The sequence below is a fragment of the Fulmarus glacialis genome, unplaced genomic scaffold (genome assembly GCF_000690835.1).
Source record: "Fulmarus glacialis isolate BGI_N327 unplaced genomic scaffold, ASM69083v1 scaffold42504, whole genome shotgun sequence".
Classification (NCBI taxonomy): Eukaryota; Metazoa; Chordata; class Aves; order Procellariiformes; family Procellariidae; genus Fulmarus; species Fulmarus glacialis.
The window spans coordinates 15,469-31,643 of record NW_009209464.1 but is presented as its reverse complement, the minus strand read 5'-3'; the positions used below and the strand labels follow the sequence as shown (position 1 = coordinate 31,643).

At 43.1% G+C, this 16,175-nt stretch overlaps 1 protein-coding gene across 1 annotated transcript in view; it reads right to left on the bottom strand.

Moving 5' to 3' along the window:
* Nucleotides 1-1,620: 1,620 nt before the first annotated feature.
* The window catches only part of LY86 (lymphocyte antigen 86), a 26,027-nt gene continuing 11,472 nt past the window's right edge, over nucleotides 1,621-16,175 (bottom strand). Inside the window, exons 2-5 of the mRNA XM_009576840.1 lie at nucleotides 13,526-13,612; nucleotides 11,907-12,035; nucleotides 4,814-4,866; nucleotides 1,621-1,878 (exon numbers count right to left, since the gene is read on the bottom strand). Of these exons, the coding sequence (XP_009575135.1) occupies nucleotides 1,783-1,878; nucleotides 4,814-4,866; nucleotides 11,907-12,035; nucleotides 13,526-13,612 (365 nt within the window). The 3' untranslated portion in view covers nucleotides 1,621-1,782. The remainder of the gene's footprint in view (nucleotides 1,879-4,813; nucleotides 4,867-11,906; nucleotides 12,036-13,525; nucleotides 13,613-16,175) is intronic.

Genomic DNA, 16,175 nt, shown 5'->3' with positions numbered 1-16,175 from the left:
CCTGAGGATAACTGCTCTGACTATTAAATGGGGAATCATGGGGAAAAGGTGAATCTAAAGAGCTATTGATGTGAGGAGAAAAAACTGAGCTTATGTCTGTATTGTGATACTCTTTTATTAGTTATGAAGACCTAAAACACAGCAATGGTGATGACTTGCTTCCAAAACAGCATCAGCACTTTAGAGTTGAATCCTGATCCTGGGGAGTGGTGGCCAAAGCTGTGATGAACCCACCTGGCCTTCTTTCTTCCCCCCTCCCCCCCCACCCCCCAAATCAGGGTGTAATAGAAATGGGCTGAAACAGCAGTTTTAAACATGCTGTAGCCAATTTTGTGGCGCTTGCTGGTTCATATTCAACAGTGGTGAGCCTCCCTAATGTGAGTAAGGCCTCAAAGACTTGTTCACCTTTGCTGGGATGGCAGGTGAGAATTTTGCTGCATGGGAGGGAAGCAAGGGACTATCCCTTGCCGCTAGCTGTTGGCTGCTCTGCGGCGTTGGTCATCTGTGCGGCAGGGGTGTTCTTGCTGCTCAGGAATTTTTGAGCCGCAGCATGTGGGTGTGTAGGATGGAGGCCATATGTCAGAGCTCCTATGTGGCCAGCTGAGAGCTACAGCTGCCCTAGCTGTACATGCTGAACCTCTCTAAGATGGGGTATGCAGCCCAATGCTCGCTACCATCATTCATAAGCTTGTGCTCAGCTCCAGGACCCTCCTGTGGTTCTGATTCCTGCCCATACCCTTCCAAATCAGAACTCAACCCTACTCCTGATCCTTACCCTACACTTCAAGTCTCCCAAACAAGTCTCCACACTCCCCAACCCAAGATCCTAATCCCATGTGCTGCCCTATGCTTGGTTATCTACCTACCCATCAGCTATGCCAGCTGCAAAGGTTCCTGGAATGAGAGGGTTTGGGGAATGTGCTGCACCTGGGAGTGTAATTTGTGTTTACTTCTCCTGGGGCTTCATGCTTAAAGCAAGGAACATAAAATGTGTGTCAACATGACTGATATTTCATATTTTTAAAAAGTGCTCATTTAACTTATTTCCCTCAATCTTTTTTCCCTCCTTTTTTTTCCCCCAGTTTAAGCTTTGGATAGATCCTAGAATCAGGAGGAAAAATGAGAAAAATTATTCTTTCATTATGAATTTATTAAGAAGCAAGAAGAGCACGTAGCTTAGGTACAGAATGATTCACATATCGCTTAAAAGACATTAAAGAATAAAAAATTCCAGGTAGACTCCGGAAGACTCGAGTGATATGAATCCAGTGATAGGACATGGATCACTGGAAAAAAGGCATGTTCATCCTATTTGGTCTTTGTTCTGTGGTTATAACAAAATCTAGTGGAGGCTCCAGACAGGCCCCAGGGAAGACTGAAAATGTTGAGTGCTGTAACTGCACAATATGTGATACATATGAAAGTCTTTAGCCTGTGTTAGAAACAGATACCTCCATAACTTACTGCAAAAAACCCTAACATTTAGGCTCTTGCCTGTTCTGCCTCATGCTGTTTTCATCCTAAGATGAGAATGTTGGTATCAGATACTTTCTACTTGCAGCTGTATATATTAGAAGCAAAAAGTGGGCTACAGTGTGCATTTAGAGATAAAATTACCACTAGAGGGTCTAGCGACTTCTTGAATATAGTGAATTATAAAGAGGAATAACATCAGAACCACCATGTGGGGATTACTTCCTTCAGAATCATTGTAGCATGCAAGCAGCTCACTTGGCTTGAATAGCTTTTGTAGTCAGTAGCTTTCATGAAATTGGTTTGTTGCTAATAATACTCTAAATAATTTTTCACGGTAAAATCAGCACAAGCGACAGTGGCGTGATCTTCATTAGTCAGCTTTGCTGAAATAATGTAATCTCCCTGTATGAGACAAACACAAAGCAAGAGATTAATCCATCAGTAGTATATAACTGCTTCTGTTTCTATGAGGGAGTCCTCTTCCTAGAAACAGAATAACACTCTTCCCATCGAGTTCCCCCAAAACCTTTCCTGTCCAAACTGTTTCAGAGCTGGTAAAAGGTTTGCCCATATTTTCTGCCAAAATACTCTCATCAGAGATATCAATGCTGACAGCACAAGTTCAAAATTGAAACGGTGCAAGGGGAACAAATGTTTTGATGCATAAAAATTCCTTTCAAATCTGTATAACTTCTCATGTTTCTTATGAGCAAGCACAATATGGCCTGTGCTGTTTAGTAACTGGAAGGGGAAGAGGTGCTCAGTTGTCTGGCATTTCTCTTCCTTCGATCTTGTTGTTCAGTGTGTGTATGGATGTCTCAATGTGTGATGAATTCCTATATAATAAAACAAGAGGTGGTTAGGTAGTTTAATTTCAGATTGTGTAGTTAAAATGACAAATAATTCAGGCTTTGGGGAGAACTTGGATCATTCCAGTGCAAAAAATTTCAACCTTAAAGAAGCCATGGCTTTTTTGTATTGGTCAAAACTGTTCTCTCCAAACACTTGGACAAGAAGCAGCATTGGGTAGGGGAGGTGACAAGGCTCATTTAACAGGTTTGGAGGAAGAGGTGAACTAGATTTCAGTCACCCTAGATTGCTGGCACTGCAGTATTTCTTTCTGCTTTTTTCTGGAGGGGAGCAAAACCTGGGCTAGGAGAGCTTGGCAGCAATGGCCTCCTGGCTTTGAACCATAGAAAGCTCTTGCCTGGCTCAGGACTCTTCTGGTTGCGGAGTACAAAGAAGCACAGCTAGAATGAGTCAGGCTTCTTGGCATTTACCTTTTACCATGGGATTTCTAAAGCAATAACTGGTCTGTGTCCTCAGAGAGAGGTTCAAGCTAAGTGTGACATCCAAATTTAGAGAAAGGCCCAATGGCAACATGCTCATGAGAATACAGCCTTGTTGTAACTGCTGGGCAGACTCCACAAATGTCCTTCAGGCTGCTCAGATGAGGCTGTTCTTTGTAATGAGCAGAAGATGATTGCTGCGTGGAATAACTCCTTATTGCCAGCGTGGAAGAATGGCGTTATTTGATTGGTCGATTAATTAACAAAAAAGGCTTCCTATTCCCTTTATCACAAGCATGTTAATTCTCCAAAAGCTTATAGTTTCATTCATGGAAGGGAGCTTATTGTAACTTCCATTGCTCGTTAGTGATTAGATTTTTTTTTTTCCTCCTCCAGAATAATTTTTTGCTCATGGGTAAAAATTGTTATTGAAAGAAGATTGTGAACAGTCTTAGAATTTCTGGCTCCAAATTCAGCTAATTTGCCCAGAACTGCAGTTTTACTGGTCTGTGTGGATGTTTCTAGGGCTTCCTCTTGGTCTAAAAACCTATTCCTCAGCTTGTCTAGAGCCTTTACTACAGACGTGTTCTCAGTATGTTAGTAAAGCTGCTCCTGGAGCAGGATGCTGACTCATATGAGCTTGGGCACTCCAGTGTCAGAGGACAAAAGGCATTGCTAAACACAGCATCTCTAGGCATAACCTTTAGGCAAGCAGGCTGGTAAGGGTAGGATAACAGTCTGCATAAGGGGCCCCAGCTCTCTGTGTGAAAGCCTTGGAAAATAAAGGTTGTGGTTGCTGCTATTACCAAGGGAAGACTGAGACACATGAGAAGGTAGCTGTTACGGAGGCTCAATCCTCCCAAAAGCCATCCTTGTTATCACCTCTGCTGGACTTGGCAAGCCTGGCTCTCTGGGACTCATGTCCTTGTTTTGTAGCCCTGTTTTGATCCTGTCTTCTCCTTTACCTGCACCTGGACCAATCCGGTGCTGAGCAGGCCCCAGACCACATCTTTGAGGCTGTGACATAGGTTTTGTGTCTGCTGGTGAAGAACTGAGAGCTCATGCTGTGCTTCTCTGTGTGAGTAAATATAAGGAGTGTTTGACTGACCACCTGAACTGTGTGCTTTTGCAGTGGTGACCATGATTCTTTTTCCACCACATTCTCAACCAGATGCCTTGATGATCCAGATCTTGCCTTCTCCCCTTCAATCCAGTCTCTTTGTGTATGTGGCTAAAAATCCTTTCTTATTTACTGGTCAAATATAGCTTCATGTTGTGCCCAGCTAAGAAACACTGTGGTGTATTCAGCATTTGAGACCTATCTTGCTTTGCAATGTGATTTGGTTGACCTTTAAGAAGGAGACGTAGCTGAGTGTGGAGAAGGCTGCTTGTGAAGAGCAACTGTAATGGATGACCAGGAAATTCAGAGCAGTGCCTAGAGTACTGCCTGTTTTCTCACCTTTCTAAGAAATTACTTTCTTCGTTTAAGGCTCCATAAGTCCAGAGAAAGTGTTCTTGGCCCAATAACTTGTACTTTCAGTTGCAACCTAGAATACCTCTGTGTCTGTATCTAACACCATACGTGTGTATACATGCAGTGGAATACACACAATTGCAATAGTTATCTAAACTGCCTTTATAGCCAGTGAGGATGAATGAGCTTCTCCGCATTGTTCATCCCAGTAAGGAGTGAGCTGAATTGCAGCCTTGGTCTCTCAGGAGTCCCTTGGAGCTGATTCTTTTGTTGCCATTTTAAATGTAGTAGAGGGGGAGCCTACTAAAGAACTGTATGGCTGCATGACTTAGTGCTGGTAGAGGGGATCTGCTATCCTAAGAAAACCTGTCCATCTCTGGATAATGGCGGCTCTTTAATGCTTTAAGCAAAGCCACTTAATTTTGTATTGAAAAGGATTAATCATGTAAACACTATCAGATCCAGTGTGCCAGCTGGGGAACTTGGAATATGCTGATGTGATTGCTGGTAGTCCTCTGACCATACCTCAACCAGAAAGCCTTTCTGCTTGGGAACACAGCTGTGACCAACTTACTTGTGGGATTTCTTTGATCCCGAGTGTGACTGGTCCCTCATAGTAGAGGTGTTCTGAAAAGCAAAAATGGTGATGGGTGGTTAGACATGCAGCATATGAAGGAAACAAGCAGCTGCTTTTTTGTAATAGCACTTCAGAGTGCTCCAGTGACAAGTGTTATGGAACTGCAAAGTGTTCTAGACACAGTCTTGCAACAGCCCTCCTGAGAGAAATGTCAGGATGTGTACTGCCTTATGGGGAAAGCAGGGCAGAGACTGGGCTAAAGGAGGACCTGCAGTCCCTGCCTGAGTGGAGGAGGGGGGCATGGCTTTGCACAACTGGGTGGGTGTTCCTAAGTCAGCGTGCATCCTGCAAATGGGGAAATGGGAGGAGGATTGCCAGACACAAGTCCTTTAGCATGATCTGTTAAACACCTGCAGCTGCAATAGTTGAACTGTACTGTTTTGGTAACTTTAAGAAGAACCAATCAGAGCTGAGTGTTTCTGTAAGTGTGGACTTCTGACTGCTTGCTGAACATGACCTTCAAGTAGTAAGAGCACGTCTATCTCACTGCTGAGGGAGCGTTCACCAAGAAGTTACATGATGTGCTAAAGCCATCACAAGTTGTGTTGGTGACTGGAATAGAGCCCAGGAGTTCCACCTTCTAGTCCTCATCTCCCTAATTGTGAGGCATGCTTGCTTTTTGCTTTTGAAGAAAGGGCAACTTTGGCATTAATGGACAGAATTAGCAAGCTGTTCTGCAGTTCCTCCTACTTTTTCATAGCTTACTGGGCCAAATTGTGCAGACTTGACTGAAAATAAAGTTTATATATGTTTCAGTATCTCAGAATTTCTTGCACAACTTGCCCTCCACAAGTCATGAAAAAGTCTAAGAACTGCTTAAGGATTCTCTTTTGTAGGTGTCATGAAATATTCTTTACTTTGACAGTGACAGAGGAGTAAGTGTTTCATCATATTTATATGAGTATGTGCTGGCATCTTGATGCTTGTCACTTCTAAAGAGTAGTTTTAGTCCAGTCTCACTGTCTTGGTTTAAACTGTTTCTTGTGAAAGGTTGGACAAAAGGTTTGTAATGTGTTTATGTCATATGGTCCATCCCACCATGCAGTAGGTATCTGACTTGGAAAAGAGTCTGCAGAAGGTCTTCTCCATACATGTTATGAAATGTTAGTCAATGCCTTATAATAAACTTATCATGACTATAAGATAAAATAGGTAAAGAGTAGGAGAAACCTGAGACATCACCTATGTCCTGCACCTTTGCATTAATGAGGAGTTTGTTAAACGTAATGCCCTGATGATCCTGGCAGGTGGATAAGATGCAAAACTTCTCAGGATTGTCCTGAAAAACCTAATACCAAAACCAAGAATAAAATAAGTATGTTTTGGCTTGTCACTCCCAAACTGATCAATTATGTTGCAGCACTCATACTGTACTCATTCCCCTCTGCATCCCTGGCTACTTCACCTGGACACCAAGAAGCCTCTTCATTTTCAAAGAGCAGTCACCATCGCTGCTTGCTTCTGTGCATGAAGCAAGAGCCCTGGAGTCTGACACTTCTCCGCTGCAGAGAGCAGTGACTCAAGAATTTTAAAAATACAGTAAACCCACTTCTCAGTTCACAGCTTACTGGAGTCTAAATGGGAGTTAAAGGCACTGCAGACTGCACGACTTGGGTGATGAACGACTCCCTTAGGACTTGAGCTGTATGTGTGTTGATGTGTGCTAAGCCATATGGCAAGCTGCCCCCTCAGGGTGGTGTGGAGCATGCAACGGCATGGCTAGTGGTTTGTGTGTCCTTTTGTTTAGTAGAGATCCTTGTTTGACTGTCAACTCTGAGCCTAGCAAATCTTGGATGGCAGCAGAGGAGAGTGAAGAGGAAACTGGGCTGTGAACTATCACATGTCCTTCTCCACAGGGACATGGAAACTCCTCTTGGATCACGTGGCTCGTTAGGGCCTCACCTAGGCTGTTGGAAAGCCATCCGGAATCTAAACATACAGATGCAGCATCCAAGCTCTGCAAAGCCTGTATTTTAAAATGAAGTGGGAGTCATCAGGCCATAAATTTGCTTCTGAAATGATGGCAATGCTAATCTCTCCTTCAGTGTAGGTAGAAGCTATTTTTTTCCTACTTTGCTGTGACAAAGTAATGATTACATCAGAGCTAGATGAATGCAGTCTTTGGGCTCTGCCTCAGCCCTCTCTGAGAAGTTTTCCATGATTGCTCTGATTTGTGGTAGCTATGCCTTTCCTCAGTAATCAATGGAGTCACTCTCATAGGCTGTACTATCTTTTAGGGAATCTCAAACTGTGGAGCTAGGTGCTGTGTGTCCAGTTTGAGGTCCATGTTTACTGCTTTGTGCTTTAGCATCGCCCTTATTTAGCTCTTTCTAACCAGGGGTCTTGCAGTGGTTCACAGTTATTAATCATATGGAGCTACTGGAGAGAGTCCAGTGAAGGGCCACTGAGATGATTAAGGGACTGGAACACCTCTCCAATGAGGACACGCTGAGAGAGCTGGGACTGTTCAGCCTAGAGAACAGAAAGATTGGGGGAGAGCACATCAATAGGTACAAATACCTGAAGGGAGGATGTAAAGAAGATGCAGCCAGGCTCTTTCCAGTGGTGCCCAGTGACAGGGCAAGAGGCAGTGGGCACAAACTGAAACACAGGAGGTTTCTTCTGAACATCAGGAAAGACTTTTTTTTTTTTACTGTGCGGGTGACTGAGCACTGGCAGAGTTTGCCCAGATTGGTTGTGGAGTCTCCATCCTTGGAGATACTTAAAAACCCCACCTGGACATGGTCCTGGGCAACCAGTTGTAGGTGGCCCTGCTTGAGGAGGGTGGAGTTGGACCTTCAGAGGTCCCTTACAACCACAACCATTCTGTGGTTCTGTAATCAGGCGTCCAGAAAACTCTTGTGACCTTCCTTGCTTCAACAATGGGGTGGGGGGGAAAGGACTATCCTGCTTTGAAAGTATGTCCTGATAGGAAAGCAAGGGCAGCTTTCATTTTCAGCTAGTTGAGACCTCCCAGGGAATAATATGGATCCATAGATCTGCTTAATTTTATCGTTTATACTCACTTTAGACCACTGCAACCTCCTCAGTGCCTATGCTAGCTGGATCAGGCTTTTCAAAGCCCATTCAATGTTCCTCTCGCATGAGGATTTCTGCTATAATTCCACAAGTGTAAACATCCTCCAAGGCTTTAAGGACTGTAGTTTATTACAGCATCCTTCATATACTCATACATTTTTCTCCATATATTCATATATTTTTGCATTCCTCCATTGAAAGAGGATGAACACATCTGTTGCAATAAGTGTAACTGTCACAAACACTGAGCCTAGCTCATTGAAAGAATTCTGTGGTCTTTTTAGAGCAAGCCCAGATGTAGTTTCAAAAATATACAAACATTGGGAAGAACATAAATCATGAGTGCATTTTTCCAATTAAAAATTCCCCTATATCTTTATTGGCCTGCTGGTAAGTTATAGTATCTGTCAAGCATGCTGTCATCAGTGATGTGCTTTCAGTCCACCTTCCATTTTCAGCCCTTTTTCTTAAAGACTTAACTGAAGGTGACTTCTGTAGAGCATCCTGGAAAACATTTCTAACGTACTACTGATTCAAGGTGATATTACTGTATCTGTTGTAGCTGCTTTTCACTATTGTTTCTACCAAAAGTAACTTAGTCCTTTTCCCTGCCACTGAGCAGGTCTCTAGTAGCTTCCAGTATGAAGCAGAGCTTTCAAATGTGTAAGAACTTCCTGAGGATTACTTCAAGTTACTAGTTATCATTTATCATGAAGATGCCTCTCATTCCTGACAAAACACCTATAATGAAATTCTCACTCCTCTTTCTCAAATCTTCCTTGCACTGAAAAGTCTTTAAATGTTCTCACAGTCTTGTACTATATAAAGGCCCTGTACATCTGCACCCACCTCTTCCTTTTTCTATGTTTTAAATCTTTTTAGAACTTAAATGCTTCATGTTGGAGTTCTTCTAGGACATGATCTTGCACCCATGCAACTGACACACAACTTCTGTGAGTTTTAGGGATGCAGGAATGATCTGAATAACTGCCAGCTATAGATGTATAGTTGAGTGAGAAAAATGTATATAAATACATAGCTGGGTGAGAAACATCCGCTCTCTTTACTGGGGAGGAAAAAGTGAGATGAAGGGGCTGAGCAAGATGGCATTGTGTATCAGCCCAAAGACCTAGCTTTGTGGTGTGGCTGCTTTCTCAGAAACATGTACCTATACTCTCAATGTGATACCCAGTTCTGTAATTCATGCCACATTTTCTACTTTTATTCACAAATACTATTTTAGCAACTTGCTCACTGTAATACCTACCGAAAGAGACAATAATGTAAGGAACAGAGGACCGAAGCAAGGGCGGGGGGTGTTTCTCTATGGTTTGGGAGTGTGCACAAGGAATCATGCAAGTGCTGTGATGGTGCCTTTATCAGTTGGGGCTGAAAGAAAACTTGTGGACTTGCAGAGGAAGCAACTGTCTTTTGTCAGGAAGCTTTGTTTAAGCCTGCAAGTTGTGGTTGGCACATTGCTAAATACTACCCTGATATGTCTTTTTCTCTGATTTTAGTGATTGCATTGGGAAACCTGTTAAATCTTACATAACTACTTTCTTTGGAGGAAATAGGGAATAACCAGCACTTTCTACTAAAAAAGAGGAAGAGTTGAGTTCATGTTATGCCACAAAGAATTTAGCAATTTTGTTGTTACTGTTCTTAAATGGACAGTGGCCCATTTCCTTGCAGTCTTTTGAGCTAGCAACTTCACAACAGGCACATAGCTCAAAGAAAAAGATTTTGGAATCCTATCTAGGAGTGCCAGATGTGACCTTTGCTTAACATAAATAGTAAATCCTATATGATTATGATGAACGTGAAACCCCCAGCTATATTAAGCCTCCTAAAGTATTTCCAGTTATGGTAAAACTGTAGCATCGTAGGAGAGCAAAGAAAAATAAAACAACCCCAAACACCCAAGACTTTTCTACGTCCGGCTCTTATAAGTCTCTTTTCCTTGTAACTTCTGTTCTGCTTGTCCACGAGTGACGGGACTAACAAAGCCTGAAGCAGAACTATATTCTGTCTCATTTTGGGAGAGGGAGGAACAGGCAATTTTTGGCTTCCTTGTGGAAGGCAAGAAAATTCTGTGTGGAACTATATTTAAACTCAGGTCAGGTCTGGCCAGATGTCGGAATTGTTGCCTGTACAACAGCGAAAAAGGGACCTTTGGTTGAAAGGGCTATCTGCTCCTCTGTACCTTGGCTAGGCTGCATATGTGGCCATTAACAATGTTGTCCTTTCTGTATAGGTATTAGGTCAGACTTACAGCTGTGCTAATATGGTAAATTATAGCTGTGCTGAACTGTCTCAAATTGGTCCTTAGCTCAGTTCTGTGTCCTAAAACATGGGTTAGAATCTAATGTCAACTAATTAAGAAATACCACATTTTCAGTTTGAACCTTAGTCTGAGAAAGTTCACTTCTTTGCCACTGTGACTTAATTACTAAATGAAACCAGCTACTGAGTAAGAGGGTGTGTATTAAAAAATGTGTGGCAGAGGTCCTTGCACTAACTTAGGGATGCTTCTAAATGAAGATATATAGTATTATTTAAATGACGAACTATAGTTTCATATCATAATGCACTTCAATTAGTAGAAACAATCACCTGTCAGTTTAAGATTAAGGGACTTGGAAATCTCAGGAGGTTTTGGCTTTGTGGCTTAACGTGCGAATAGTAGTTTGTGCTCAGCTCAGAACTGACTCTACTTCTCCTTAATGTATCCTCTAAAGGATGTTATTTAGTACTTAATCAGAATATGATAGTTTTTCAGCAGGTCTGTGGGTGGTTTTTTTCCCCTTGTAATTCAACACACAATTGAAACCTCTGAATTTAATTTTTTTTGTCTATCTGGCTTACAGGATTTACATAATTGGTTCCTCATGCAGTATTTCTCTATTATTCTTTGTGATATTTCTATGCTGTGTGAAATGTCTTAGTAATTTTCCAGGGGCTGTCTTAGCAGTAGTGCTGTGCGTGGTCTTTAAACTCAGTCCTTGCACATGAAGTATTGCAGTGTTATCAGGAGAGAGATGCAAGTGAATGGAAGGAAAGCAGAGTTTCTGAAACTAACTGGTGCTCTAACAATTCTGAAACTTCTCCTGCAGCTCTACCTGCTTATTTTAAAATCAGCCTAAAGAGATGATCATGATGTAAGAGGGATTTCAAAATAACCATTTAAGATATGGGCGTATTACAGTTCAGAGGCATGACCATAGCTCTTCTGGACATACTATGGCTAGCTTTGCACTACCTGGGCTGGGTCATGGCAGAAGGGACCTTGAGGTGCCCAGGCTCACCTGGGACCAAAGATGTCTGCTTTCTGGGGGCAGCTAATGCCACTGTAAACTAACCAGTGCAAGTCTGCACCAGTTGGCAGTTTGGCATGAACTGAAATCATCTGACTGCCGCATAGGCACAGGTTGAGCAGAAAGAAGATGCAAACCATAGATGGTATCAAATAGTATCTTGGTCCCAAATATCCTTATTAATTATTATAAATTCATAATTCCTCTTAAAGTGAGTTAAGAACTGCCTTTTAAGGACAGGAAGTGTTACTTGCTTAATAGTGAAGAAGAACATGTTCAGAACGGCTTGTTTGTTTGCTCAGCCATTTCTTTTACAGAACTGGCCTTTATTTTTGTCATACTTCTTCCTCACATGACAACCATGTGGCTATAAACAGGGCTTATGAACCTCTGCTGTTGGATGGGGTCACATTACCACAGTTATTTTTTTTTTATGGACTTGAAATCCCATGTGTGTGCAATATTCTGTGTTAAAAGAAAAGCAAGTAAACAGGTTAGGGGAAAAAGCAGGCTCTGAAATGAAAATGTCTCTGTCCTACTGTGTTTCTGTCATCCATTAACATGCTGTTGAAGTAAACAGAACATTATGATGTATTGGTCCGTTCAACAGCACAGCAGGTGCATCCTGCTTAGAGTATTCAGTAGCTATCAAACACTTAGAGTGCTACCTAAATTACCTCCTTTCTTCTTTCCGCAGAAAATAAGCTTAGAATGACCCGGCTCGCAAAGTGTCTCTGAGTAGGTTAAGACAGTCTTCCCATTTATGATCAGGTCAACCTTGCCGTACAGTTCCTTGATGCTGTGTCCTACACACAAAGCAGAAGGAGAGCTCAGAGAAAGTGCAAGGGTAAACAGGTCTATTACTTTATTTTTAAAAAGATTCCATTTTTTCCCTGCTGTGTAAGCCATTGAATGTTTTCTCTTCACTGAGAACTCCTGATACATAGAAATCCATGCTTCAGGAACAGGTCTCTAAGTCCCTTAAGGTATATAACAGGGGACATAATAGCATGTATCTCTATTGTTAAATAAACTATGCCCATGACCATTCTTTGACTCTGAGGCCAACTGGCATAGTAAATCTTGTGTCCATACATCTAAACTTTCTTTCCTACTGTCCCTAGCGGAGGGACCATATCCAATGGGCCTCTGGGAGCAGCCTGTGGCCTGTACCTGCTGCCTGGGAAAACAGTACCTGGCCTGAGCCAAACCTGTGCCAGGGACCAGCATAGCAGCTTGACAGTGCTGGGAGGTTGCCTGCTTGTGCCTGGCTTGCTGACACAGATACAACCAGTGAGGCTACTGGATTTAGTGGGAGGACCTGTACTCTGAGTTGTTGGAAAAGTATTTGCAGATGACTGTAACGTGATTTTTGCAGGCTTGTTCAACTTTGTAGCCACCTGAAAACTGGTGCTCCCAAGGCAAAAGGGCAGCATGTCTCACAGGAGGGAGACCTTTTGCATGCAAGGAAGCATTCCCAAACGCTAAAAGACACTTGGCACACAAACTTATTTTCAGCACCAGGAGCATACAGCAGTGCTCTCATATTTATGCTCTGGTAGTAGAGGTTCTAGGTGAGCTTGGGGCCAACAGGGTTGCAAGAAGGTGGCTTTCCTGTGCAAGGATCACAAGTCAAGCTATGGCTAATATTACTTTGTGCACCCAGCCCATCAGCTCAAATGCAGTTTTGCTTTTCACCTTTTATTGCTGATCAGTCAAGTGCTGGAGGGTGTAACTTCAGCTAGCACAGGTGGTGAGCTGATGGCATGACTGCGTTGCCTCAGGCTAGCACTCCTGCAGTGCTCTGGGTCTGCAGCACTCCCCAGCATTCATCTTTGTATGACAGGGAGGTGCCCCCATGTTACTCTGTGGGAGTCCCTTAGTTCAGTCTCCCACCTGCAAGGGACAGCCTCGGTGATTTGGTAAGCACTGCTGGTGCTGACACAGGAATGTGGGTGATATAGCTGTCTCATTCAACAAGACTCTCCCCAGAAGACTTACCTGTGAAAAGAAGCTCTAGAGCGGCCCCCATGTTGGCTATCCATATGTACAAATGAAGGGTAGGAGAGGTATAGGGGCTGAGGTCTGATAAGACCTGCTTAGGGTGACACACGTAGTCTGAGGCAGAACTGATAACAGAACCAAAGTTTCTGTAGCCCCACGCGGGTTTTGAAATGTCTAAGAAATGGAGCCCATTCATATTTTATCGGAGGTTGTCATCCTTGCTTACTACTTAATACTAGCACTCACACACGAATTACCTGTTTATGGCATGAGAAAATAGCAATTCACTTACTTAGGACTATAGCAGCTCTGACGTTAAAGGTGTGGGTTGTGATATCAGAACAACGGTCAATGCTGAAAGCAAAATCTTGCTGGGGATCTGTTTGGAGACAGAAAGCAGTGGGTAACAAGTTGTATTTTTAATGAGATACTGACTCTAGTGAAGAAAACAATAAAATACAGAACTGTAATAAAGAACTGATTACATATCTTGGAGAATTTCTAAGGAATATGCTCAAAGCTCCCATACCCCATGTTTAATAGCTACTTCTGTCCTTCCTGCGACTTCAGTCTGAAGCACATTTGGATAATAGCCTTATATGTGGCCTAAAACCTACTGTGTGGGGAAAACAAGCCAAGTTCAGGGAAAGCAAGTTCCCCACAGCGGTGGGTAGTCAATACTCATTCAACAGTGAAGTCTTAGCACAGCTGCTCTTCCCAGGCTCTGCACATTGCCATTCCTTCCTCAGCACTGACAAGCAATTGGCTATGATGATGTTTTAAAATTCATTTGTATCACAAGGCGGCTGGGTGATACAGGGCTGTCTGGGAAATCGAATCCTGAAGTGGGATGAAAAGTCCAAAAATGAAAATAAAATTGTGTAACTGAGATTCTGCAGTATTTCATGCTGGGTCCACCATCACGTGATATTTCTAACCCAGGAAATATGCTACATGTCTCCCTTTCTGGGAGACTTTAGCAGGGCTGAGGTAAAAGGGAGCCCGACAACTGATGACTGACATGAACGTGGCTCTTACCAGTTCCTGCAGTACCCCTTTCTCTGCATCAAGCTCCAAAACTCTTGTACAAACATAATTGCTTTCCCTCCACTCCCACCTTCTTCCTTGCTAGCGTCCCTGAGGCTCCGTGCTATGCCTGAAGGCTAGCCAACATGTTGCTCTCTGGTGGCAGCCGGCAGCAACAACTGACAGCTCAGCTGCCACAACCAACAGCACGTGCAAGTGTTTTCCAGAGCTGTGGCTAGAGGTGAAAGATTTGGCCAGTTTGGCAGCATATCATCTTGAGTCTCAAGGCTTGCTTTAGGTATAGGTTTGTCCCTCATGGTGGGTTTCCAGCCAGCCTGTGCATCCAACTTCCTTCTCTGTGGAAACCAGAGAAGTGACTACGGCATGTGCAGAAGCAGCCATAGGCTCCCTTGTTTGTTTATTTACAAAATATAGACTTGGGAATTGAATTCTGTTTCTAAGTTATTGTTGCTTGAGGTAATCTTCTGAATTGAAAATAATGGGTTGGGAGAATTTTCCTTTGATGCTGTGGTGAAACTTGTCATGTGTGTCCTCTGTGAGGCTGAGCTAGCATCTCCATAGTCTGACTCTATTTTTGCAGCAGTGCTCCACAGCTGTAGCAGCTGGTAGGCACCAAGCCTGGGTGACCAAAGCCTGATTGCTTAGAAGGGAGCACAAAATGAATTAAAGTGCTGGCAGGAGCTGGGGGCTCTAACTAAGCCAGGCTCTGCAAGCAAACGGATTGTCGGTGTGGTCCAAAAGGAGCTCCCGAGTTGTAAGTTCTGGTAAATTAAAATAACTATTTAAAGGAGGGAGATAAGTCACTGGTATTTCTCATAGCTCTGTGTTCCTGTGCTGGATTTTGTCCTCCATACCACTAAAGCAGTCTCTGCAGTTGCATGATCTGCTTGGAACAAAGTTGGTGCCTGGAGTTGTTTATCGGCTCAAGTGTGACGAGTCAGTGTGTCTTTCCTCCATTTCCATATTCCTGTCAGTTCTCACTGCGTTATTGCAGCTTCAGAAGCTGTTGGAATCGGGTAGGAAAGCAGCTTCCTGCTCCAGCCGGAAAATGTGTCAAACGTCTCTCTTCTCCAGGACCGTTATGCCTGCTTCCCCTCTGGTCTCTACCACCTCTCAGGGCTTGGTTTCCGCTTTCCTCTGGACTTCTGCAAAAGCCCCTCTCATTTCTGTTTTGTGTGTGGTGTGATGATAAAGTTCAGGAAGCAGCTGCTCAGATTTAGAGCAACTTGGGCATCGGTGCCTACAAACAGTGCTGGTTGTCAAATGACTAAAATTATTGGCTCTGTAATTTCCAGAGGGAGCTATGGTGAAAAATGGCACTGCAACATATACGATGCTCTTCTCTTTTCAAAGAGAACTAGGCTGTGCTTTAGTCAACAAATTAAATCATGGTATTAGGGCTACAAGTTGAATTTTTAGTTCACAATTGATCATCAATAACTGTTTGGATGGAAAGGCAACGTTCATGAAACCAAGCTTCTCTGGAAAGCATGGGTTTCTTACAATGAACCTGACCTCAGGATCATTTTAGTTTGCATGTCTCATGCCTATTTCTTATGAAGAAAAAAATCTTTTGCCAGATGACATATTTCATGGTGCATTGTAGCCATGGGTGTCTTCTACTGCACTGCTAGTGATGCAGCATAGGACTCTGATGTATCCAGAGAAGTGTTGTCTGGTCCCCAGAGAGGGAGAGAGCGTGGAAGCACTTACATGAGAAATTCCAGCAAAATTTGTGAATTAGAGCACTTGGATTTTGTGTTGTTACTCTGTGGCTGAGAAATGTAAACTTTTCCACTGGCAAAAGAAATCCCAATTAATCTTCTGACCATATCCCTGTGGAAATTCAGGCTATGACTTTGCAATCCAACATCTTAGATATTGTGGTGTATGTG